Source organism: Ochotona curzoniae, unplaced genomic scaffold (genome assembly GCF_017591425.1).
Source record: "Ochotona curzoniae isolate NIBS_2020 unplaced genomic scaffold, NIBS_Ocur_1.0 contig_4516, whole genome shotgun sequence".
NCBI lineage: Eukaryota > Metazoa > Chordata > Mammalia > Lagomorpha > Ochotonidae > Ochotona > Ochotona curzoniae.
In genome coordinates this window covers 724271-742215 of record NW_024466313.1, presented here as the reverse complement: position 1 = coordinate 742215, position 17945 = coordinate 724271, and the positions used below count along the sequence as shown (strand labels likewise).

At 44.9% G+C, this 17945-nt stretch overlaps 1 protein-coding gene across 3 annotated transcripts in view; it reads left to right on the top strand.

Annotated features, from left to right (window-relative positions):
• The window catches only part of BRWD1 (bromodomain and WD repeat domain containing 1), a 107884-nt gene that overhangs the window by 65097 nt on the left and 24842 nt on the right, over nt 1-17945 (top strand). For all 3 annotated transcript variants that reach the window (XM_040986630.1, XM_040986632.1, XM_040986631.1), the window contains exons 24-31: nt 57-182; nt 287-394; nt 2647-2771; nt 7243-7325; nt 10641-10752; nt 11805-11866; nt 16135-16290; nt 16492-16612. In XM_040986630.1, coding sequence (XP_040842564.1) covers nt 57-182; nt 287-394; nt 2647-2771; nt 7243-7325; nt 10641-10752; nt 11805-11866; nt 16135-16290; nt 16492-16612 — 893 coding nt within the window. The remainder of the gene's footprint in view (nt 1-56; nt 183-286; nt 395-2646; nt 2772-7242; nt 7326-10640; nt 10753-11804; nt 11867-16134; nt 16291-16491; nt 16613-17945) is intronic.

Here is a 17945-nt window from a genome sequence, read left to right as displayed (position 1 = left end):
CATGGTACTGGCCTCAAGCTGTTTCTGTACTGAACTTGTTTGCTTTGCTTTGGCAGAATTTGTGTAGAATAACTCCAGCAGAACCAGCAAATACGGAACATTTATGTGAATTTCATCCTCCAGTGTGGATAACTGACACAGCACTCCGAAAATCTCCTTTTGTTCCTCAGATGGGGGATGAGGTGAGAAAGATGAAGTTTAAGAACATGAGTGTGGATCATGAAATCAGATTTAAATTAGTCCTTAGATTGCTATTAATTTTGGAATATATACTTCCCATTTGTAGGTGATCTATTTTCGACAGGGTCATGAAGCTTACATTGAAGCTGTGAGAAGAAGCAATATTTATGAACTAAACCCTAGCAAGGAGCCATGGAGAAAAATGGATCTCCGGGTAGGATGACGGTGTTATTAAATCTTGGACATCCGGGGGGCAGGGCCATGTTAGGAAACCATTGAACAGGGGCACATTTGGAATGCTCATCCCGAACAATCTGTGTGAATTTTGTTTTTTTTTTTTTTTTTTACACTGAAATAAGTTTACTTTTAAATTTTGTTTTCTCCTGAACTTTAAAAATTACTCTTATCGATTGAGTTATTTATAGATCCATTGGCAACTTGTGAGCGTATGTTTGAGATTTTGACTTTTTACTTGAGAGGCAGAGAAAAGGTGCTGCTGCTGAACCCTGGTAGCTGCTGTCTGGGATTCTGATGTTCTCTTTTAAAAGACTGACTCATTGATGGACTTGTGCTGAATAAATGGCCATTGCTTCGCAACAACAACAAAAAGATTGGCTAATTAATTGAAAAATTTGAAAGAAGTGCAAGGAGAGACAGAACAACAGAGAAGCGTCTTCCGTCCCCAGGTCCGCTCCTGGATGACTGCCACGGCCAGGCTGGAAGCAGGCCAGAGCAGAGCTCCACCTGGGGCTCCCCTGTGGACGCAGGTCCCAATCACTTAGGCTGCTTTTCTCAGGCCATAGTTTGGGAGCTAGACTGGATGTGGAGCAGCTGGGACACAAACTGGCACCTGGATGGGGTCCTGGTAGTGCAGGTGGTTACTTAGCTGCCATACCACAGTTCCGTGCCCAGTTTACTTTTTATAATCACAAATTTCACTCTTAACTAAATAAGGAATTCAACAAGCAGCATATAAGAAAACCACTGTTGCTCAAGAATGTAGGCCAGGGTTATAAACAATAATCAAGTTTCCAAATGTCGATTTTGCTGCTCCACATCAGTTGTTCCGGCTGTGTTCATTTTCTTGGGAGCAGTGGTGTTTTCATTTGTTTATATGGCTGAGTAGGATTCCAGCGTGCATGCGTGTCCCGGTGTTTTAAGTCCATTCCTCAGTTGATGGAGATCTGCGTTGATCACATATACTAGCTTCTGTGAGTTGAGGTGCTATAAATGTGGGGTACAGGTAACTACATGTGCTGACTTTTACTGCCTTTGTCTAAGTTCTCAGGAATAGAATGGCTGGGTCTGATAGATGCGTTTTCAGATTTTTGTCTGTCATAATGGGTGTACTAGTTTACAATGCTGTCGAATAGTGTGTATTTTTGATTTTTAGAAGATAGTTATTCCCTTTTTAAATGATTTATTTATTTGAGAGAGGGCAGAGTACTGTGTGTGTTGTCCATTTTTGTGCTTTTCTCAGGGTAGCTCCTCAGGTGTGCTGCTGAGCTCCAGCAGCCTGGAGGGACAGAGGGGGAGGCACGATGGCGGGTGGTCCGGCTCAGGTGTGAGTGCAGTGCTGTTGCCTCGGAGTTGTGGCCAATGAATCTGTGGCATGTATTCAATGAGATGCTATTGAACAAAAAATGCATATAAAACCAGGCTTATTCTTTGTACTGTTGTAGCCATGACCAGTTTAATAGGGATTTTTTTCCCCTGTGAGCACAGACTCAGTGCTCTACTTGAGTGTTCTAAGCAGCTTTATGGAGTGTGACTAACAGTAACAAAGAGAAGCCAGTGTTTGTACGCACTTTGGTATTTTATAATACGCATGTGCTTGTTTAGTGAAAAACTGTCCCAGTACTCTGTTGCATTCCTAATACCCAGGAAACAGAAACAGATTGTAAGGTTAAGTAAGGCAAGTTCATTTAATGGATATTCTTTCCAAGAAAAAACTTGTCAAAATTGGCTGTCCTGTCTCTGTTAGATTGTAGGACATGGCGTATTATTATTAAACTAGTATTTGTTATTGAATGAATTAGGAAATGAGTAGCAGGATTTTGAATAGTAGAAATACTTGCCCATTTTGAATATATCAAACAGTTTTATTTAAAATGTATTTAAAAAAATAAAATGTATTTTAGAGGAAAATGTCAAGAAATTATGTAAGATTATTAATGGTTATCTTTATCAATATTGAGGTTAACTGTGTTTACATTCTTAAGTTTTGAGGTGCATTTTCTAAAATTAGTATATTGACTTTAAGTTCCCTTTGTTATGTTTGTAGTATGTTTGTATTCCTTTTGTTAGTATATTTAAAATACTTTGTTTCACAAAGATCATGAAGATTTGAGAGAGGGCAAATCTGGTGGTTTCAAAGTCTAAATTGTGAGTTTGCTTTAGTAATAATAATGGAAAATTAGTTAATGAGTTTTGCCTTTTAATTATTTTTAAAATTGTTTGATAAAGGATCAAGAATTGGTGAAAATAGTTGGAATACGGTATGAGGTTGGACCACCTACACTTTGTTGCCTCAAACTAGCGTTTATAGACCCAGCAACTGGGAAACTCACGGATAGAGCTTTCTCTATTAGGTATGTATCACTGCTTTTTGAGTGGAATCCTGTGAATTTAAGAGCTTCTGTCTTGCTGATTTGTCTTGTGGAAAACTTCCAATATGTGTAGAACATCAAATGGAAGAGACTCGGTCAGAAGTAACATTGATGTGTTACAGCACATCTTTAATAAATAAATCTTTAAGATTTATTTATTTTTATTGGAAAGGCAGATATACAGAGAGGAAGATCTTCCGCCCGATGGTTTACCTCCAAGCAGCCACAACAGCTGGAGCTGAGCTAGTCTGAAACCAGAAGCCTGGAGCTTCTTCCAGGTCTTCCACGTAGATGCAGGGTCCCAAAGCTTTGGGCCGTCCTCCACTGCCTTCCCAGGCCACAAGCAGTGAGCTGGATGGGAAGCGAGGCTGTTGGGGTTAGAACTGGCGCCCATTTGGGATCCTGGTGTGTTCAAGGCGAGGTCTTTTTTTTTTTTTTTTTTTAAATAAAGACTTATTTATTTATTGAAAAGTCAAATATACAGAGAGGAGGAGAGACAGAGAGGAAGATCTTCCCTCCGATGATTCACTCCCCAAGTGAGCACAATGGCCGATGCTATGCCGTTCTGAAGCCAGGAGCCAGGAACTTCTTCTGGGTCTCCCACGCGGGTGCAGGGTCCCAAGGCTTTGGGCCGTCCTGGACTGCTTTCCCAGGCCACAAGCAGCGAGCTGGATGGGAAGTGGAGCTGCTGGGATTAGAACCGGCGCTCATATGGGATCCCAGGGCATTGAAGGCGAGGACTTTAGCCACTAGGCCATGGCGCCGGGCCCCAAGGCGAGGTCTTTAACCACTATGTTATCATGCCAGGCCCTGTGTGTGCAGAATTCTTTTTTTTTTTTTTTTTTTTTTTTTAATAATCTTAGTTTATTAGGGTACAAAGGGTCAAGGGCTACAGGGTGAAAGTGGGTAATATCATTGTTTCCACACTAATATAATCATTTTGCCCTGTATCTAGGGTTAGGGGAGTAACAAGGGGGAAAGTCCCACCCTACCTCCCACCCATCCCCCATCCCCAACATGAGGCGCGCTCCAAGGGTCCTGCTCATACAGTTTTGATAGTTCATCAGTTCTGGATTGCTGCCAATCTCTCCGTCCCAACCGTAATGAAACCTATTCAGAGTCCACTGGCTGACAGTCTCTTGATGGTTGGGGTTCCAAGATCAGCAGTTCAGTTCGAGAAATATCCAAAGAAACTTCATCTGAGTTGATCCCAGATCTGATTCTTGAGTGAGTTTGCTAGTACAGACTCCAACACTGTGCTTCACACCAAGCAGCTTATGCATATGCTGGTCGTTGCGATTACTGGGTCCGTTCGGCTTCCAGCCCTGTCTTCCTTGTGAACCAATGGGTGTTGTAGTCCAGCTCGATTCTACCCACTTCATACTCGGTCTTCATGCAAACCAGTTGGAGCTGCAGCCTAGTTGAGGCGACTCCCCAAAACCCCTACCAGTTCTGCCCCCTACCCTGGTTCCCGTGCTTGCCAGTATGCACTGCAGGCTTGTCCAGTCTGTCCCACATCCCAATTAGCTCTCGCACACGTCAATGGACATTGAAGCCTGGTTCAACCCAACCAACCTATTATCCAGCCCATACACCCACTGGCAGGTGCCTTTCTGTCAAGCCACCCCTGCTCCTAGCCTGGGTTTCGTGCTGTCCAGTGAGGGTGGTAACCCTGAGGGAGGTGCCCACTATTTCCCTACTAGGCCACACCCACTCCTAGAGTATGCAGTCTCCTGGTAGTTTTGGCATTTGACTTGTCAGAATTGGCTCCTAGTACCAGCCTCTGCCAGCTAACGCTGTGGCTAAGCCCAAACACCCCTCAACCCACTCTAATTTTAACTTGCACCAGTCAGAACAGTCAGCTCACCGTGAGGCCCGCAGGTGCTATAGCCCTGCCTAGTCTGAACTGCCCCCATCCGTATTCACACTTTCCAATGGAAGTAGTTATCCAGCAGGGGTGCCCACGTTCCCCTGTCGGCTTTGCCTCCTCCCTGATTGTCACATGTGCTGGTTGTGTGCTGCAGCCACATCTGGTACGGCTCATCTCACCTTGGCATTACTTGTTGTGTACTGGTATGTGTTACAACCGAACCTGGCTCGACCCACACTCTGTTCTGGTGCTCGGATTCACCAGAAGGTAATGTGAACAGATTCAGGCTGGTCTGCCCCCAACCCATGCCATGTGTATGCCAGTGGGATAATTTTCATTGCCTGTTTTGGGTTGTTCCCTATTGTGCTTCTTGCGCTTACCTGCATGGGACTGTGTCCTGCCAGAGAAGTTGCCCGGGCTCCTCCACCAGAACCTGTCCCAATGCCAGTTTTCGCGCATACCAGTGGGTCCATGAGCCAGCACTACTCAGTTCGCCTGCTATCCTAGGAGGAACAGTGGCTTTTCCTGCCTGGCCTCCGACCCAAGCTGGTTCTTGTTGTTGGATATTTCAACCCAGCCATGGCTCTTCCATACCCCTACCAAGCTCACACATGGTTCAGTAAGGGCTGAGACCTAACCTAGTCTGTCACACAACCCTCCCCGGTCCTCCAGAGCACCAGATGGTGTTGGAATTTGGCCTGGCTTGGTGCTTCCCATCCCAGTCCACAATTGTGCCAAGTGAGATTACGATCGTATCCTGATCAGAATGTAGCCTCAGTTCCAGCCCATGCGCTCCTTGGTGGGAAACTCAACCCAGCTAGGGTGTCCTGTTATTTCCCCAACCGGGCCTCTGCCCTGCAGTAGAGCAGGTGTAGGCCGGTGGTTGTTCTGTCTCCGCTTGGCAGAGCCCCTCACTTGTCGTGGCCCCTTGGATGCTGTGGCTTAGTGCCTCTGCCTCACACAGATCAGTATGTGCAAGGACCTACCTGGCATGAGCTGTGCTCCAACCTGATTTCTGTTGTTACTTGTGAGTTAAGGTTTGTTCAGCCCTGCCCCTTCTGTCCCTTTCCAGTGGCAGCCCGGCCCACCCCACATCCTGTTTAAAGATGCACATTTGGGTGCTGCTGCCTTGACCTACCCTGACTGTTGTGGATTCCTTTACCCATGAGTGATGGCAGATGGCGTGGTCACACCTAGCTTAGACCATTGCAACCCCAGCTTGGGAACTAACCCGGGGGATTTGTATTCCAAAGGGTTGGGCCCACACAACCCCACAGAGCCTACCCCCAGCCCAAGTTCTCTTGTGTGCTGGAGAGTGTCTTGATCCTGCCAAATGTGACCACTCCACAACTCCAACACTCAGTCGGGCAATGGTACCCAACACTGCCAAAGAGGCCCCATCCATAGCTTCGGTGTGGGCTAGTATATGGTGATCAGTGATGTTCTATACAAATATCCCATCTCTGTATTCATAATTGAGCTGTTGCATCTGTCTTACTAAAATTATCTTCTGGACACTTCCCCCAAACCACTAGGTCTTGGTCCCCTTGCCTGCTTATATCTTTCATGACACTGTCACTGAGAATACCCGAAAATTCACTTTGCACCTACACTCAACCTAGTCTTAGTCATGAGTGACCCAGGCAGCAATTACATATCTTGAAAACCCCAGAGTTTGCCGTTCCGGGCGGCCAGCAGGCAAAGTCTGGCACCACTTGGTGCACTGGCTGCCCTGGGGGAGGCCGAGGACTCGTTCACTGCCTTGTGGCAGTGTCTTTGGCGTGAGTCCCCCGCATGGGGTCCGACCCGGCAGGGGCACCCCCCACAGTCGCCACACTGCAGGGAGCGTCAGTTGCCCCCAAGCCCAAGGACCGAACTCCTCCCAAACTCCCCCAGCCGCATGGTCTTAGCAGCTGGGCGGAGCTAGGAATTTCCACCCAGTTCCCAAGTTCCCTCATGGCGGACTTACCCTGAGGGAAGAGCTCTCTTGGGTCCTGGGGGAGGCCGAGGACGCGTTCACTGCCTTGTGGCAGTGTCTTTGGCGTGAGTCCCCCGCATGGGGTCCGACCCGGCAGGGGCACCCCCCACAGTCGCCACACTGCAGGGAGCGTCAGTTGCCCCCAAGCCCAAGGACCGAACTCCTCCCAAACTCCCCCAGCCGCATGGTCTTAGCAGCTGGGCGGAGCTAGGAATTTCCACCCAGTTCCCAAGTTCCCTCATGGCGGACTTACCCTGAGGGAAGAGCTCTCTTGGGTCCTGGGGGAGGCCGAGGACTCGTTCACTGCCTTGTGGCAGTGTCTTTGGCGTGAGTCCCCCGCATGGGGTCCGACCCGGCAGGGGCACCCCCCACAGTCGCCACACTGCAGGGAGCGTCAGTTGCCCCCAAGCCCAAGGACCGAACTCCAGAATTCTAATCGTGAAATTATTTCAGCCTTTGTTTTTGAGAAACATTTAGAACAAATGGCTTGTTGCACTTGTGCTGCCAATATGGTAGCTAATGTTTGTATATGAAGCAATGTTTATATGTTAAAGTGATACTTAGGGAATATTGGGTTAAAATAATATTAAAATCTTTTTGTTTAGATACCACGATATGCCAGATGTTATTGATTTCCTGGTATTGCGTCAGTTTTATGATGAAGCAAGACAGAGGAATTGGCAGTCGTGTAAGTCTGTTCTTGTTGAGTTTTATATTGCCTTAAAATGTAATGTCTGTTGTTTTCCTTGTGTAATTATGGAGTTTACAGATATGGAAACTGGAAAGAAGTGTAAGTGATTCCAAAATAGGTCTGGCTTAGAATGTAGTACTCCGTGATTCGTTTTTATTCTGAGGACTGACTGACTTGAAAGACACAGTGAGAGAGGAAGAGAAACGTCTTCCGCTGGCTGGTTTACTCCCCAAATGCTCGTAGTGGCCAGGGGTGACCAGCCCCACGCCAGGAGCATGGAGCTCCCTTCAGGTCTCCCATGTGGGTGTCAGGGGTCCCCGGTACTTGGCCATCGTCTGCTGCTCTCACCTGCTGCTTTCTGAGGCCTGTTACCTGGGAACTGGATCAGCAGTGGAGAAGCTGGGACTGAAATCACTCCTCTAGTAAATGATTTTGACATCACAAGGAAACCTTCTCTGAAATAAGTTTGGTGTGGGCATTGTGCGCAGCCCATGAAGCTGCTGCGTGTGCCAGCTCTGTGGGAGTGCTGGCTCTGGTGCCTGCTGCTCTGCTTCCCACCCAGCTTCTGCTGATGCGCGCGGGAAGGCACTGGACGAGAGCTCACGCGTGGGTTCCTTCCGCCCACGTGGGTGACCTGATGGACTTGCATGCTGCACTCTGTCCTGGCCCGGGCCTGGCTGTGCAGCCGTTTGGAGCCTGCGTGGGTTGAGTGCTCTCCCTGCCTCTCATTCACCCTCTGTTTCCTCCCTCACCCCTCCCTGTTTCTCTGTTTGCTTTTCAAATAAATGAATTAGTCTAGTCTTTAGAAATAATTTATTTGTAGTTATGCTTTATACCCATGTGATACTGTAGTTGGACAGAAAGAAACAATCTAAATGGTGGCATTGAATTACTGGAATGGTTTTTGTGATTACCAGAATTTCAGGTTGATTCTTTAGACCTGTGTAGATATCAATTTCAGGATGTAATTGATGAATATAAATAACTTAATTAGTACTGGATAGTGACTACAGTACCTGTTTCATGTAAGTTTGAGTTTAATCATGTAACATAACTAATGGTGTGCTTAATTGCTTTTTTTCACAATACTGTGTTCACCTAGGCTGTGTCATCTGATGTATGTTTTCATAAATGGTATTCAGACCTTACTGTAATCTTTCTAGATTCACAATCTTTTTCTATAGGTAATAGAAGTACGTAAATTTTAGCTAAATATTCCATAATTATTTTCTTTTGAAATGAAATGGCTGTTTTTGTAGACTGTTTCTAAACTGTAATGTCTACGTAACTACGTTTTGGGAGTAGAAATAGAGCAAGTTTTTCTTGAAAGATGCCTAGCTGAAAGAGGAAAGCTGTGATACTGGCAGCTCGCTAACTGCAGAGTCCAGTCCCAGAGCACGTTCCAGTTTCCTGGGCATTTGGATTTTTTGACCCTAGAGGGTCTTTACCAATGTTGCCACTGAAGCTTCTTGCTAAACCTGATTCCCTACAACTCATCTCCAGAAATGTGTCCCAGTTGCCCTTTGTAATTTAATTTTAATTTTGTGATCGGCAACAAATTATAGCAGATCTTTCTAATTCAGTGTTACTGCCTTGGGAAACCTTACCTGAAATTCCAGCAGTGTGGTTGGAGAAGGTTGTTTCCATTTTCATTTTCTCAGTGTATTGTTAACGTACTTGAAAAATTTTAGCAAATTATTAGAGCAGAGAGCTAGGAAAAATGTACAAAAGCTACTTTTACCCTTAGAAAATAATTTCTATAGCTTTTTAAAATTTAATGATTGGCTTATTACTGGAGACGTAATTTTTATCTGGCCTAAATTATGTTCTAGCATTAGGTAGAGAAGCAAATGTTATAAAATAGTTCATGCTTTGTATCAAAGATTAACTAATCATGTTTTTATATTATGTTTGTCAACATTAGAACAGTTGATTATTAAAATAATTTATTTTTACATTCAATTATAATTAATGCTTATTAGCTAATTTACATCAGGATTGAACAAAATATTAGGCTTAGATTTAGGACATAGCTAATACAGTTGAAAATATAGTAATTATCTTGTAATACATCTCTAAGGGTTACATTATTTTTCAAACAAGTATTTTCTGTAAGTATATTTTATGCAATTACAATTATTTGATGGATACTCTATGTGTTTTTGTATATTTGTATATTATATATACGTAGCGTGAGTCTTTGAATTAAAATGTAGCTTTTGTTTATTATTTTTGTAAAACTTGAGAAAAATTGTCCATCGATACTGAAGAAATACTAATGCTGAAGAGGTGATTTTTTTCTTTCAGTTGGTTTTGTTTTGAAGTTGTAGAATGAAGAGGAAAGAAGAGGTAGCTACAGCAGCTTGTTTTACTTTTTAATCTATTAAAAAGATTTATTTATTTATTCCTTTGAAAGGTAGAGTTACAGAGAAAGGAAGAAAGTGGTTCACTCCTCACATAGCTGTAAGAACTGGCACTGGGTCCTGCTGCAGCCAGGGGTCTGGATGCCCCTGCAGGGCTCCCCTGGGGGTGCAGGCTCCCCCCAGCCGCCCTTGGCCGCCCTCCCAGGACGTCAGCAGTACTGGGGCAGCTGGGACTCTTAGGGGGTGCCAGTGTTGCAGGCAGCAGCTTAGCCTGCGGCCCAGGCGCTGCCCTGTGCTGCTTCATGCCGTTGCACCGCACAGAGGAGAGATGCACTTTCTGCTCCATGGAAGTGCTCAAGACTGCGGTGGATGAAATCTGTGAAACTACTCCAAGATTCCTGTTGGTTGGTCTAGAATCACTTGTAGTATTTGCTTGTCTGCTTTTGTGCTTTATGCTGAGACAGTGGCATATGTGGGTGTTTATTTAATCCTATCAGATAGAATGTTGACTTTTTATGGGTACATTGAGACAGAGCCTGGTAACTGGAATACTGTTGATGTGGAGTTACGATTATTTACATAGTAACAACTTTAAACATGAAGCTTGTTAGTTACATTTTTGGGAAATGGTATTGAAGTTTTTTGTTTTATGCATTAGGCATATAGATGTATATGTAGTATTTTTAAAACTTGGTTCCTCACATTGTAAATGTGGGATGCTGTGTTTTCGAGTAGGTTTTTGAATGCACTCCACAGTGAAGTCTAGTCAGAATCACTTCGCTCTGTGGCTTGACTTGTCACTGCTGGGAGGCTGCTCGAGTGTGATTCTGTAGCTTTTCTACATCTTGTCATTGAGGTATACAGAATGAAATGAATACATTTTAATTTCTGTTTTCATTTCTTTTATATGGTAGCAAATAGATGCCTCACCCTTTACCTTCACTTCCAGGTGACAGATTCCGCTCTATCATTGACGATGCTTGGTGGTTTGGGACAGTGTTACGTCAAGAGCCGTACCAGCCACAGTATCCTGATAGTCATTTCCAATGCTACGTTGTCAGGTTTGTAGCTGGTAAAACCTCATCATTGGTGGTGCTTGTGTTTCAGGGTAAAGATGTGCACTTTGGGCTGTGGTTCATTCGCATCTGTCTGACCTATGAGATAGCTCGGACACAAACCCCTGGTTTCCTGCTCACTGACCCTAGTTGAGGATGTGTATCTGATTGCCTGGAGTCAGAAATGCATTCAGAGTTTCTTTTTGTTTTTTTAAAGCATATGCAAATAAATATACACATAGACATATGCATGCTTTGGGGATGGGACCCGAATCTAAAGACAAAATTTATTTATATTTCACATAAACCCTACACATTTAACATGAAGCTAACTTGATACCATGTTGAAGTGGGGGAATTTTATACACTATTTTAAGTGAGCTTTGGAAGAACTCGAGCAGCAGGTAGCCCTGCAGCCATGCAGAGTGTTTTTCTGTTGGTTCATCTCCTGCATGCCCAGTGACCGGAGCTGGGCCAGGGCAGTGCCCCAGGGTGTTGTGTTAGCAAGAAGCTGGGGGTTGGCTCCAGGTTTGCTGATGGGTGACCACGAGGCCTCAATGCGTGACCCTCCCTGAGCCCTGCTAAGTGAGATCAGGTCAGGAGTTTGCTGCTGTGTCCTCGTGGCAGGGCTCAGAAGGTATCTGACTGTGGAGTATTTTCAGTCTGTTATGTTCAGTTTCTGCTTGCTTGTTTGAGACTGTTTCTGCAGGCTTCTGTTGTTTTCTTTATTACTGTTGGGGCCATAGTTGAGGAGCAGGCCATAAATCTGTGCTTTGTCATTGGCTGTGGAGCACTGTGAAGCATGATATTCAAGACCTTGGCCCTTTGAGTTAGTTATCCTAACGCATTGTGGTCCACACATGAATTTGGATTTTGAGAACTGAGAGCTTGTGCATTTTGACATTTCCAAAAATACTCAGTACTAATATTTAGAATGTACTTTTTGCGGGGATTTTTTTTTATATTTTAAAATCATTTTTATGATGAAAACCTAGGTAATATCTCTAATTAGTTTTCATGAATTCTAACTAGAATTTTGGTTTTTGTTTTTTGAATAGGTGGGACAATACTGAAATTGAAAAACTTAGCCCATGGGATATGGAGCCAATTCCTGATAATGGTATATGATTTAATGCTGAAAATATTTTTGTTTTCACATATTTGTTTTCAGCTTTGTATCTTTCTAATGCACATGGGACATCTTTGTGTTGCTTATTAGCATGTGTTCATGTTAATACAGTGTATTTCACTGAAGGAAGCCAACAGCATTATCTTTGTTTTCTTACCAACTCCTGCCTCAAATTCTGGTGTGATGCTGGTTAGGTCTGAACAGTCTGCTGTCGTTTTTCACGTACCCTCCCTTGGTAGCAGACGTCCTCTCTGCCATCTGCTTTCTTTCCCTTGCCTGTGTTACCTTTTTTCTGTAAGGTACAGTTTTAGTTTGACTGGAGTGGGTCTGCTCTGATCCACCTCAGCCACCCTACCATGGTTTGTCTATTTCCTATGAGAAGTAGACGCCTGCTTACAGCCAGCCTGGCCTCCTGCCGTGCCCTGTATAGGACCTGTTGTGGATTGCCTGCAGCAACGTTAGTTTCATTTGCTTTCTTTCTCCTTTTATTTGCCTTGATTGAGCATTTGTATCTCCTTAAACTTCCTGAGAGGGCAGCCCATGTCTCCCGGCTCCCTTTTTCCAGTGCCACACTGTATCATCAGTGTATGTAAGGAGTTATTCCAACATCCCACCCTGGACCCTGCACCAATCCCCTGGGAGCCTGCCCTCAATCCATCCCAGTCCCCGCCCCCACACCTTGTGGGCTCACCTGATTGGTTTAAAGGGCCCCCCAGGTGCCTGCCTGCCTCCCTTCCCCCCCTCCTTTTACTGTTGATCTCCCACCACCTCCATCCTGTTCCTGCCCTGCTGGAATAAATCTGCTAAAGTGCCACGGTGCCTCTGCTGTTTTTGGCTCATGGTAAAAAGAACCAGGCTGCAAGAATTGGCTGCGCGTAATAATATAAGAACTTGAAGTGCGTTAAATAACTAACAGTAGGTACTCATCTTGTCTCTAGCTTGAGACACATGAAACGTTTGCTCCATGAGATTCTGCTCTGTCTGTCTGGAGACGGAGCCCTTTTTCCTTCCTATTTATCTTTACATACATACGTTATCTAGATTTGTTTTAGAAATAAGAATTTTAAAAAGTATTTTTAAGAATAACTGTTTTATTTTCCTTCCTTTTGCTGCTGTTTGAAAGGCAGAAACAAGTACATATCTTGTACAGATCTTGTATCCATCAGCACCTGCCTAGGTATCTGCATCCCTGAGGCCCACAGCAGGGAGGGCAGGAGTCTGCCTGCCTGAGCTGCCTGCGGCTTCACCTCTCTGCCAGTGCATTACTGAGCAAGAAGCTCGTGGCTAGGACTTGAACCTAGGTGTGCAGCATGGGATGTGGGGGTCATCCTCCCAGTGATGCATTTTATATCCCTGTAAATAATTCCTGAGCTTTGTCCCACATCACAGTTAAGTTAGTTGGAAACATTTTATGTTAGATGGGATTGGCGCCGTCTCAGTCCAGAGTTTGCCCTGTCCTGAGCAGTGTGTGGTCGGTGCCCTGCCTGGCCGGGGAAGCAGGCGTAGTTCCTGTCCTGACTCAGACCTGTCTTCACCAGTCTGTTCATTAGCTGCTTTCTCTGGCCTCACACTGCTTTTTGAAGCACGTGGACTGCAGGTAGTATCCATCAGAATACTTGAGAGGGACCCCTTATGACACTGTTGACTCTAGCTTACTTGTTCTCGTGGTGCTCAGTTCTTTTTTTTTCCTTTTTAAGATTTTTTTAATTGGAAAGGCAGATTTTACACAGAAAGAGACAGAAAGATCTTCCATCTGTTGGTTCACTCCCCAAGTGGCTGCAACAGCTAGAGCCGAGCTATCCAGAAGCAACAGCCAGGAGCTTCTTCCAGGTTTTCCATACTAGTGCAGGGTCCCAAAGCTTTGGGTCATCCTCTCTGCTTTCCCAGGCCACAGGCAGCGAGCTGGAAGGAAAGTGGAGTAGCTGGGACATGAACCAGTGCTCTTATGGGATCCGTGTGTTTGCAAGGGGAGGATTAGCCAGTTGAACCCTAGCAGCAGGAAGTACTCGGTTCTTTGTCGTCACCTTTGGTCACCAGTCTAGACCCACCCCTGAGTTTCCTTCTTGTGTTGACCTGGCTACTCAAGGCAAGCTGAGCAGTCACGGCATTGACCTCCTTTGTTTTTTTCTGTGGGATTTCTGTCCTTTGCATAATGTTCTCTCTTGAAAGCAATTGTTTCTCTTTGTTTTTTTCCTGAGGGTGAAGGGTGATGAGTGTGTGGGTGGAGGAGGGAGCAATTTCAGCTGCTGGGGCTATAGGCACTTCCTATTCTTTCATCTTGTGTGGAAATAACAGAAAAAGCCCTAATTAATTAGTGAACATTAATGATTTTAAGCAATAGATTATGTTATCTTTCCATATAGCCTCTTTTCTTTTTTGTTTTAGTTTGGTTTGTTTTAATTTTAAATCATTTATTTGAGGAGTGAGAAGGCATGCTGTCATCTGGCGTTTGTCTCCCCAGATGCCCGTAACAGCCCTGTCAGGGCTCGGGCTGAGATTCAGTTGACGTCTGCTGTGTGGTGGCAGCAGTGGAATTACCTGAGGGTCATCGCTGCTGCTGCTTGGGCTCTGTGGGACCAGCAAGGCCCTGAGACTCGGGAGCTGGAGCTGGGCAGCAAAGCCAGGCACTCGAAGTGTCTCAAGCAGATTAACCCACATGCTGGTGACAAGATTACCCTGGCGCGCAGTATGGAAAGTCAGGAATGCTGGTGTAACTGTTAATAAAAAAATGTATTGAAAAGAAAGGTCTTCTGTGAGTGGGTTCACTCCCTAAATGCCTACAGTCATCTGGATTGGCCGGAACTCCATCCACGTTTGTTGTGTGGATGTCAGGGAGCCGACTAACTGGCCGTCACCTGCTGCCTCCCAGCATCCGGCAGCGGGAAGAAGAGCTGGGGCTGGAATGCAGGCCTTGCCCTGAATCAAATACTTACCCCCCAAATAGTGTCAGGATGCTAGAATGTCTTCTTCTCTTATGTTCATGCAGAAAATAAATTTGGGAAAATATTTTCCTTTGCAAAAACCTAAGTTATAAGCGAATAGTTACCATGTACCGTTTACATTAACAAAATATTCCCAGAAGCAAGACTGCATCAGAATCACTGTGCGTCAGAATCTCAAGTTACGGTGCGTTTACAGTGTAATTAAACATCTGACTGAGTCTCAGCGGGGAGGTGCATGAGGAGAGCCCGCAGGCATCCCCTCTGTCAGTGTGTGACATGGCCGCGACTCTTCTCGGTGCTCCAGCTCTCCCAGCTAACTCAGAGTCAAAAAACAAATACTATGAACTTACTTTCTTTTCCCTCTGGTTTGCAGTGTTGGGGCTTGATAACTGGCCTTGGTGTCTGACCACAGCTGGCTCTGGGAAGCAGCAGCGATGGCTCAGGGGGCTGGGTTGTGTCCCTGGGCCTGTTACCACGCCACACTTAATCCTGGCTGTTGTGGACACGTGAGGAGTGAGCCAGAAGACAGGAGCAGGTGTCTCTCTCACTTCCTCAGAGCCATAAGGAAACAGCACACACACATCTTAAGAAGAAAGCTCTTTACTCTTGTCTGCATTTTTGAGTTTAAGAAAATTATCTGGGGCCTGGCGGCGTGGCCTAGCGGCTAAAGTCCTCGCCTTGAACGCCTTGGGATCCCATATGGGCGCCGGTTCTAATCCTGGCAGCTCCAGCTCCCTGCTTGTGGCCTGGGAAGACAGTCAAGGACAGTCCAAAGCTTTGGGACCCTGCACCCACATGGGAGACCTGGAAGAAGTTCCTGGCTCCTGGCTTCGGATCAGCATAGCATCGGCCGTTGCGCTTACTTGGGGAGTGAACCATCAGATGCAAGATCTTCCTCTCTGTCTCTCCTCTTCTCTGTATATCTGACTTTGTAATAAATAAATCTTTAAAAGAAAAAAAAGAAAATTAGCTGTTTGACATGTTGGGCTTATTTTACACATTTTGTTTTAATAGAAATTCTGATCATAATGTAAATTTTAAAACTAATATTGTCAAATTGCATTTTCAAGTAGTCCTATATGAAGTAGAGTAAGACCGGTGACACCAGTTTGTTAGAGTAGGTTGATTATCGTTGTACCCAAAGCTAAGCAGTCAGGAGTTACAAGTTTGAACTATTGTAATTTTGATTGTGGAGATAGCTTAGCTATTTGAACTTTGAAAATTGAATTTTAATGCAGCATATGTCTTTTGGGTTGATTTTCTTTTTCTTACATTCCCCCTGCCCCCTTTTCTGTTCTCTTTAACTGGGATTCATAGTCGATCCACCCGAAGAGTTAGGAGCCAGTATTTCTGTCACCTCAGAGGAACTGGAGAAATTGCTTTATAAACCACAGGATGGTGAATGGGGACAGAAATCAAGGGATGAAGAATGCGACCGAATTATCCGTGGTATAGATCAACTTTTGAATCTTGGTAAGTGTTTTTCGGGTGAAAGGTTTCATTTGTAGATTTTTAGGAATATATCTTAAAACAGCACAGCTGAAACTGTGTTCTTTAGTTCCTATTTGTTGAATTTTGATTCTGTAATTTTCTGAATTTTGATTCTGTTTGGTCTGTAATATTCAATGTTTTTTCTAGAGATGTTGATAGAACCTTTTCTGTGTTCCCTCACAGACATAGCAGCAGCTTTTGCAGGTCCTGTGGATCTGTGCACATACCCGAAGTACTGCACTGTGGTAGCTTATCCCACTGATTTGTACACAATCCGCATGAGGCTGGCCAATCGCTTTTACAGGTTAGTGGAAATTTGCTTTCAAAAGCATTTGAAAGAGCTTTTGGGCCTTACCACGTCAGATTAGCAAAAAGGTGGTGGGAGCTGAGGGAGATGGTGACGGGTTAGGGAGTGATGGGCTTTTTCTGTTTCATACCCTGTTCCTGAACTATTACTGTGTTAGGAACAAGGTTGACAAGCGTAAGGTTACATGCTGTACTCAGTCCTTAGTCTTAAGTACGCCGACTCTTAAAAACTTGCTTAAAAGATTTATTTGAAAGAGATAAGAGAGTGAGGGAAGGTGGATGGAGAGGGAGACATCTTGCTTATGCTGGTTCACTCCCCAAATGGCCCCAATGGCCAGGGCGGGGCCAGAGAAAACCGAGGATCTTCTGGGTCTTCCAAGTAGGTAGTAGGGTCCCGCCTCCTTGGACCATCTTCCTGCTTTTTCAGGCACATTAACAGAAAGCTGAGTGGAAAGTGGAGCAGCTGGGACTCAAACGATTGCTCCTATGGGTTGCCAGTGTCACCTGCAGCAACTTGACCCACTATACCACAATGTTCCTGATTTATAAAACTTGGTGCTAAATTTGTATTTATTTGTTCAGTTGAAAATTAAAGGTAGTTAGTTAATTGGGGTTTGGGATAAGGTTGATTTTCCAGAGGCATTAGTATCTCCTGCTTCTAGAATGCTGGCAGTATAAAAGTTCCTATTCTTAATGATGTTTGTAATTGATAACACTTTTTATAATTCAACTACTTTAAGAAATTACTGTTACAGCAGTCTCTTTCTTTTTGAAGATCTCTTTGTTTGGCAGGCAGGGCAACAGAGGGAGAGGTGAGACAGACAGGAGGTAGAGATCTTCCGTCAGTTGGGTCACAGATGGGTGCAGCAGTTTGATCGGGTCAGGCTCAGGTGAGGAGCCGGAAGCTCCGTCCTGATCCCTTAGGGGCTTGATGGCATGAACCGTCCTCCGGGGCCCCTTCCTAGGAACTGTAAGGAAGGTGGACCAGAAGCAGGACAACTGGGAGGCTTCGTGCTCTGGCAGCTTACCCGGCTGTGCCACGGGTGCCAGCCCAAGAGAGACTTGTTGAGTTCACATCATGTTAGCTTTGAGTTCACATCATCTTAGCTATGTGAGCCAAGAAAACACTTTTCTAGTTGAAAGTGAGATTGTCTTAGGGCTTGTGATATTTAACACATTTTCATTACTGAACGTAAGTATGAGAAGAGGATTACTGTGTTGATTTTCTGCATGTGGTTGAATGAATGACCTGTTATGCTTATGTTCCTGAAATTATTTCCTGCGGTTCCATGTCCAGTGTGATTTCTAATGTTTGTAATCAAACCACTGGT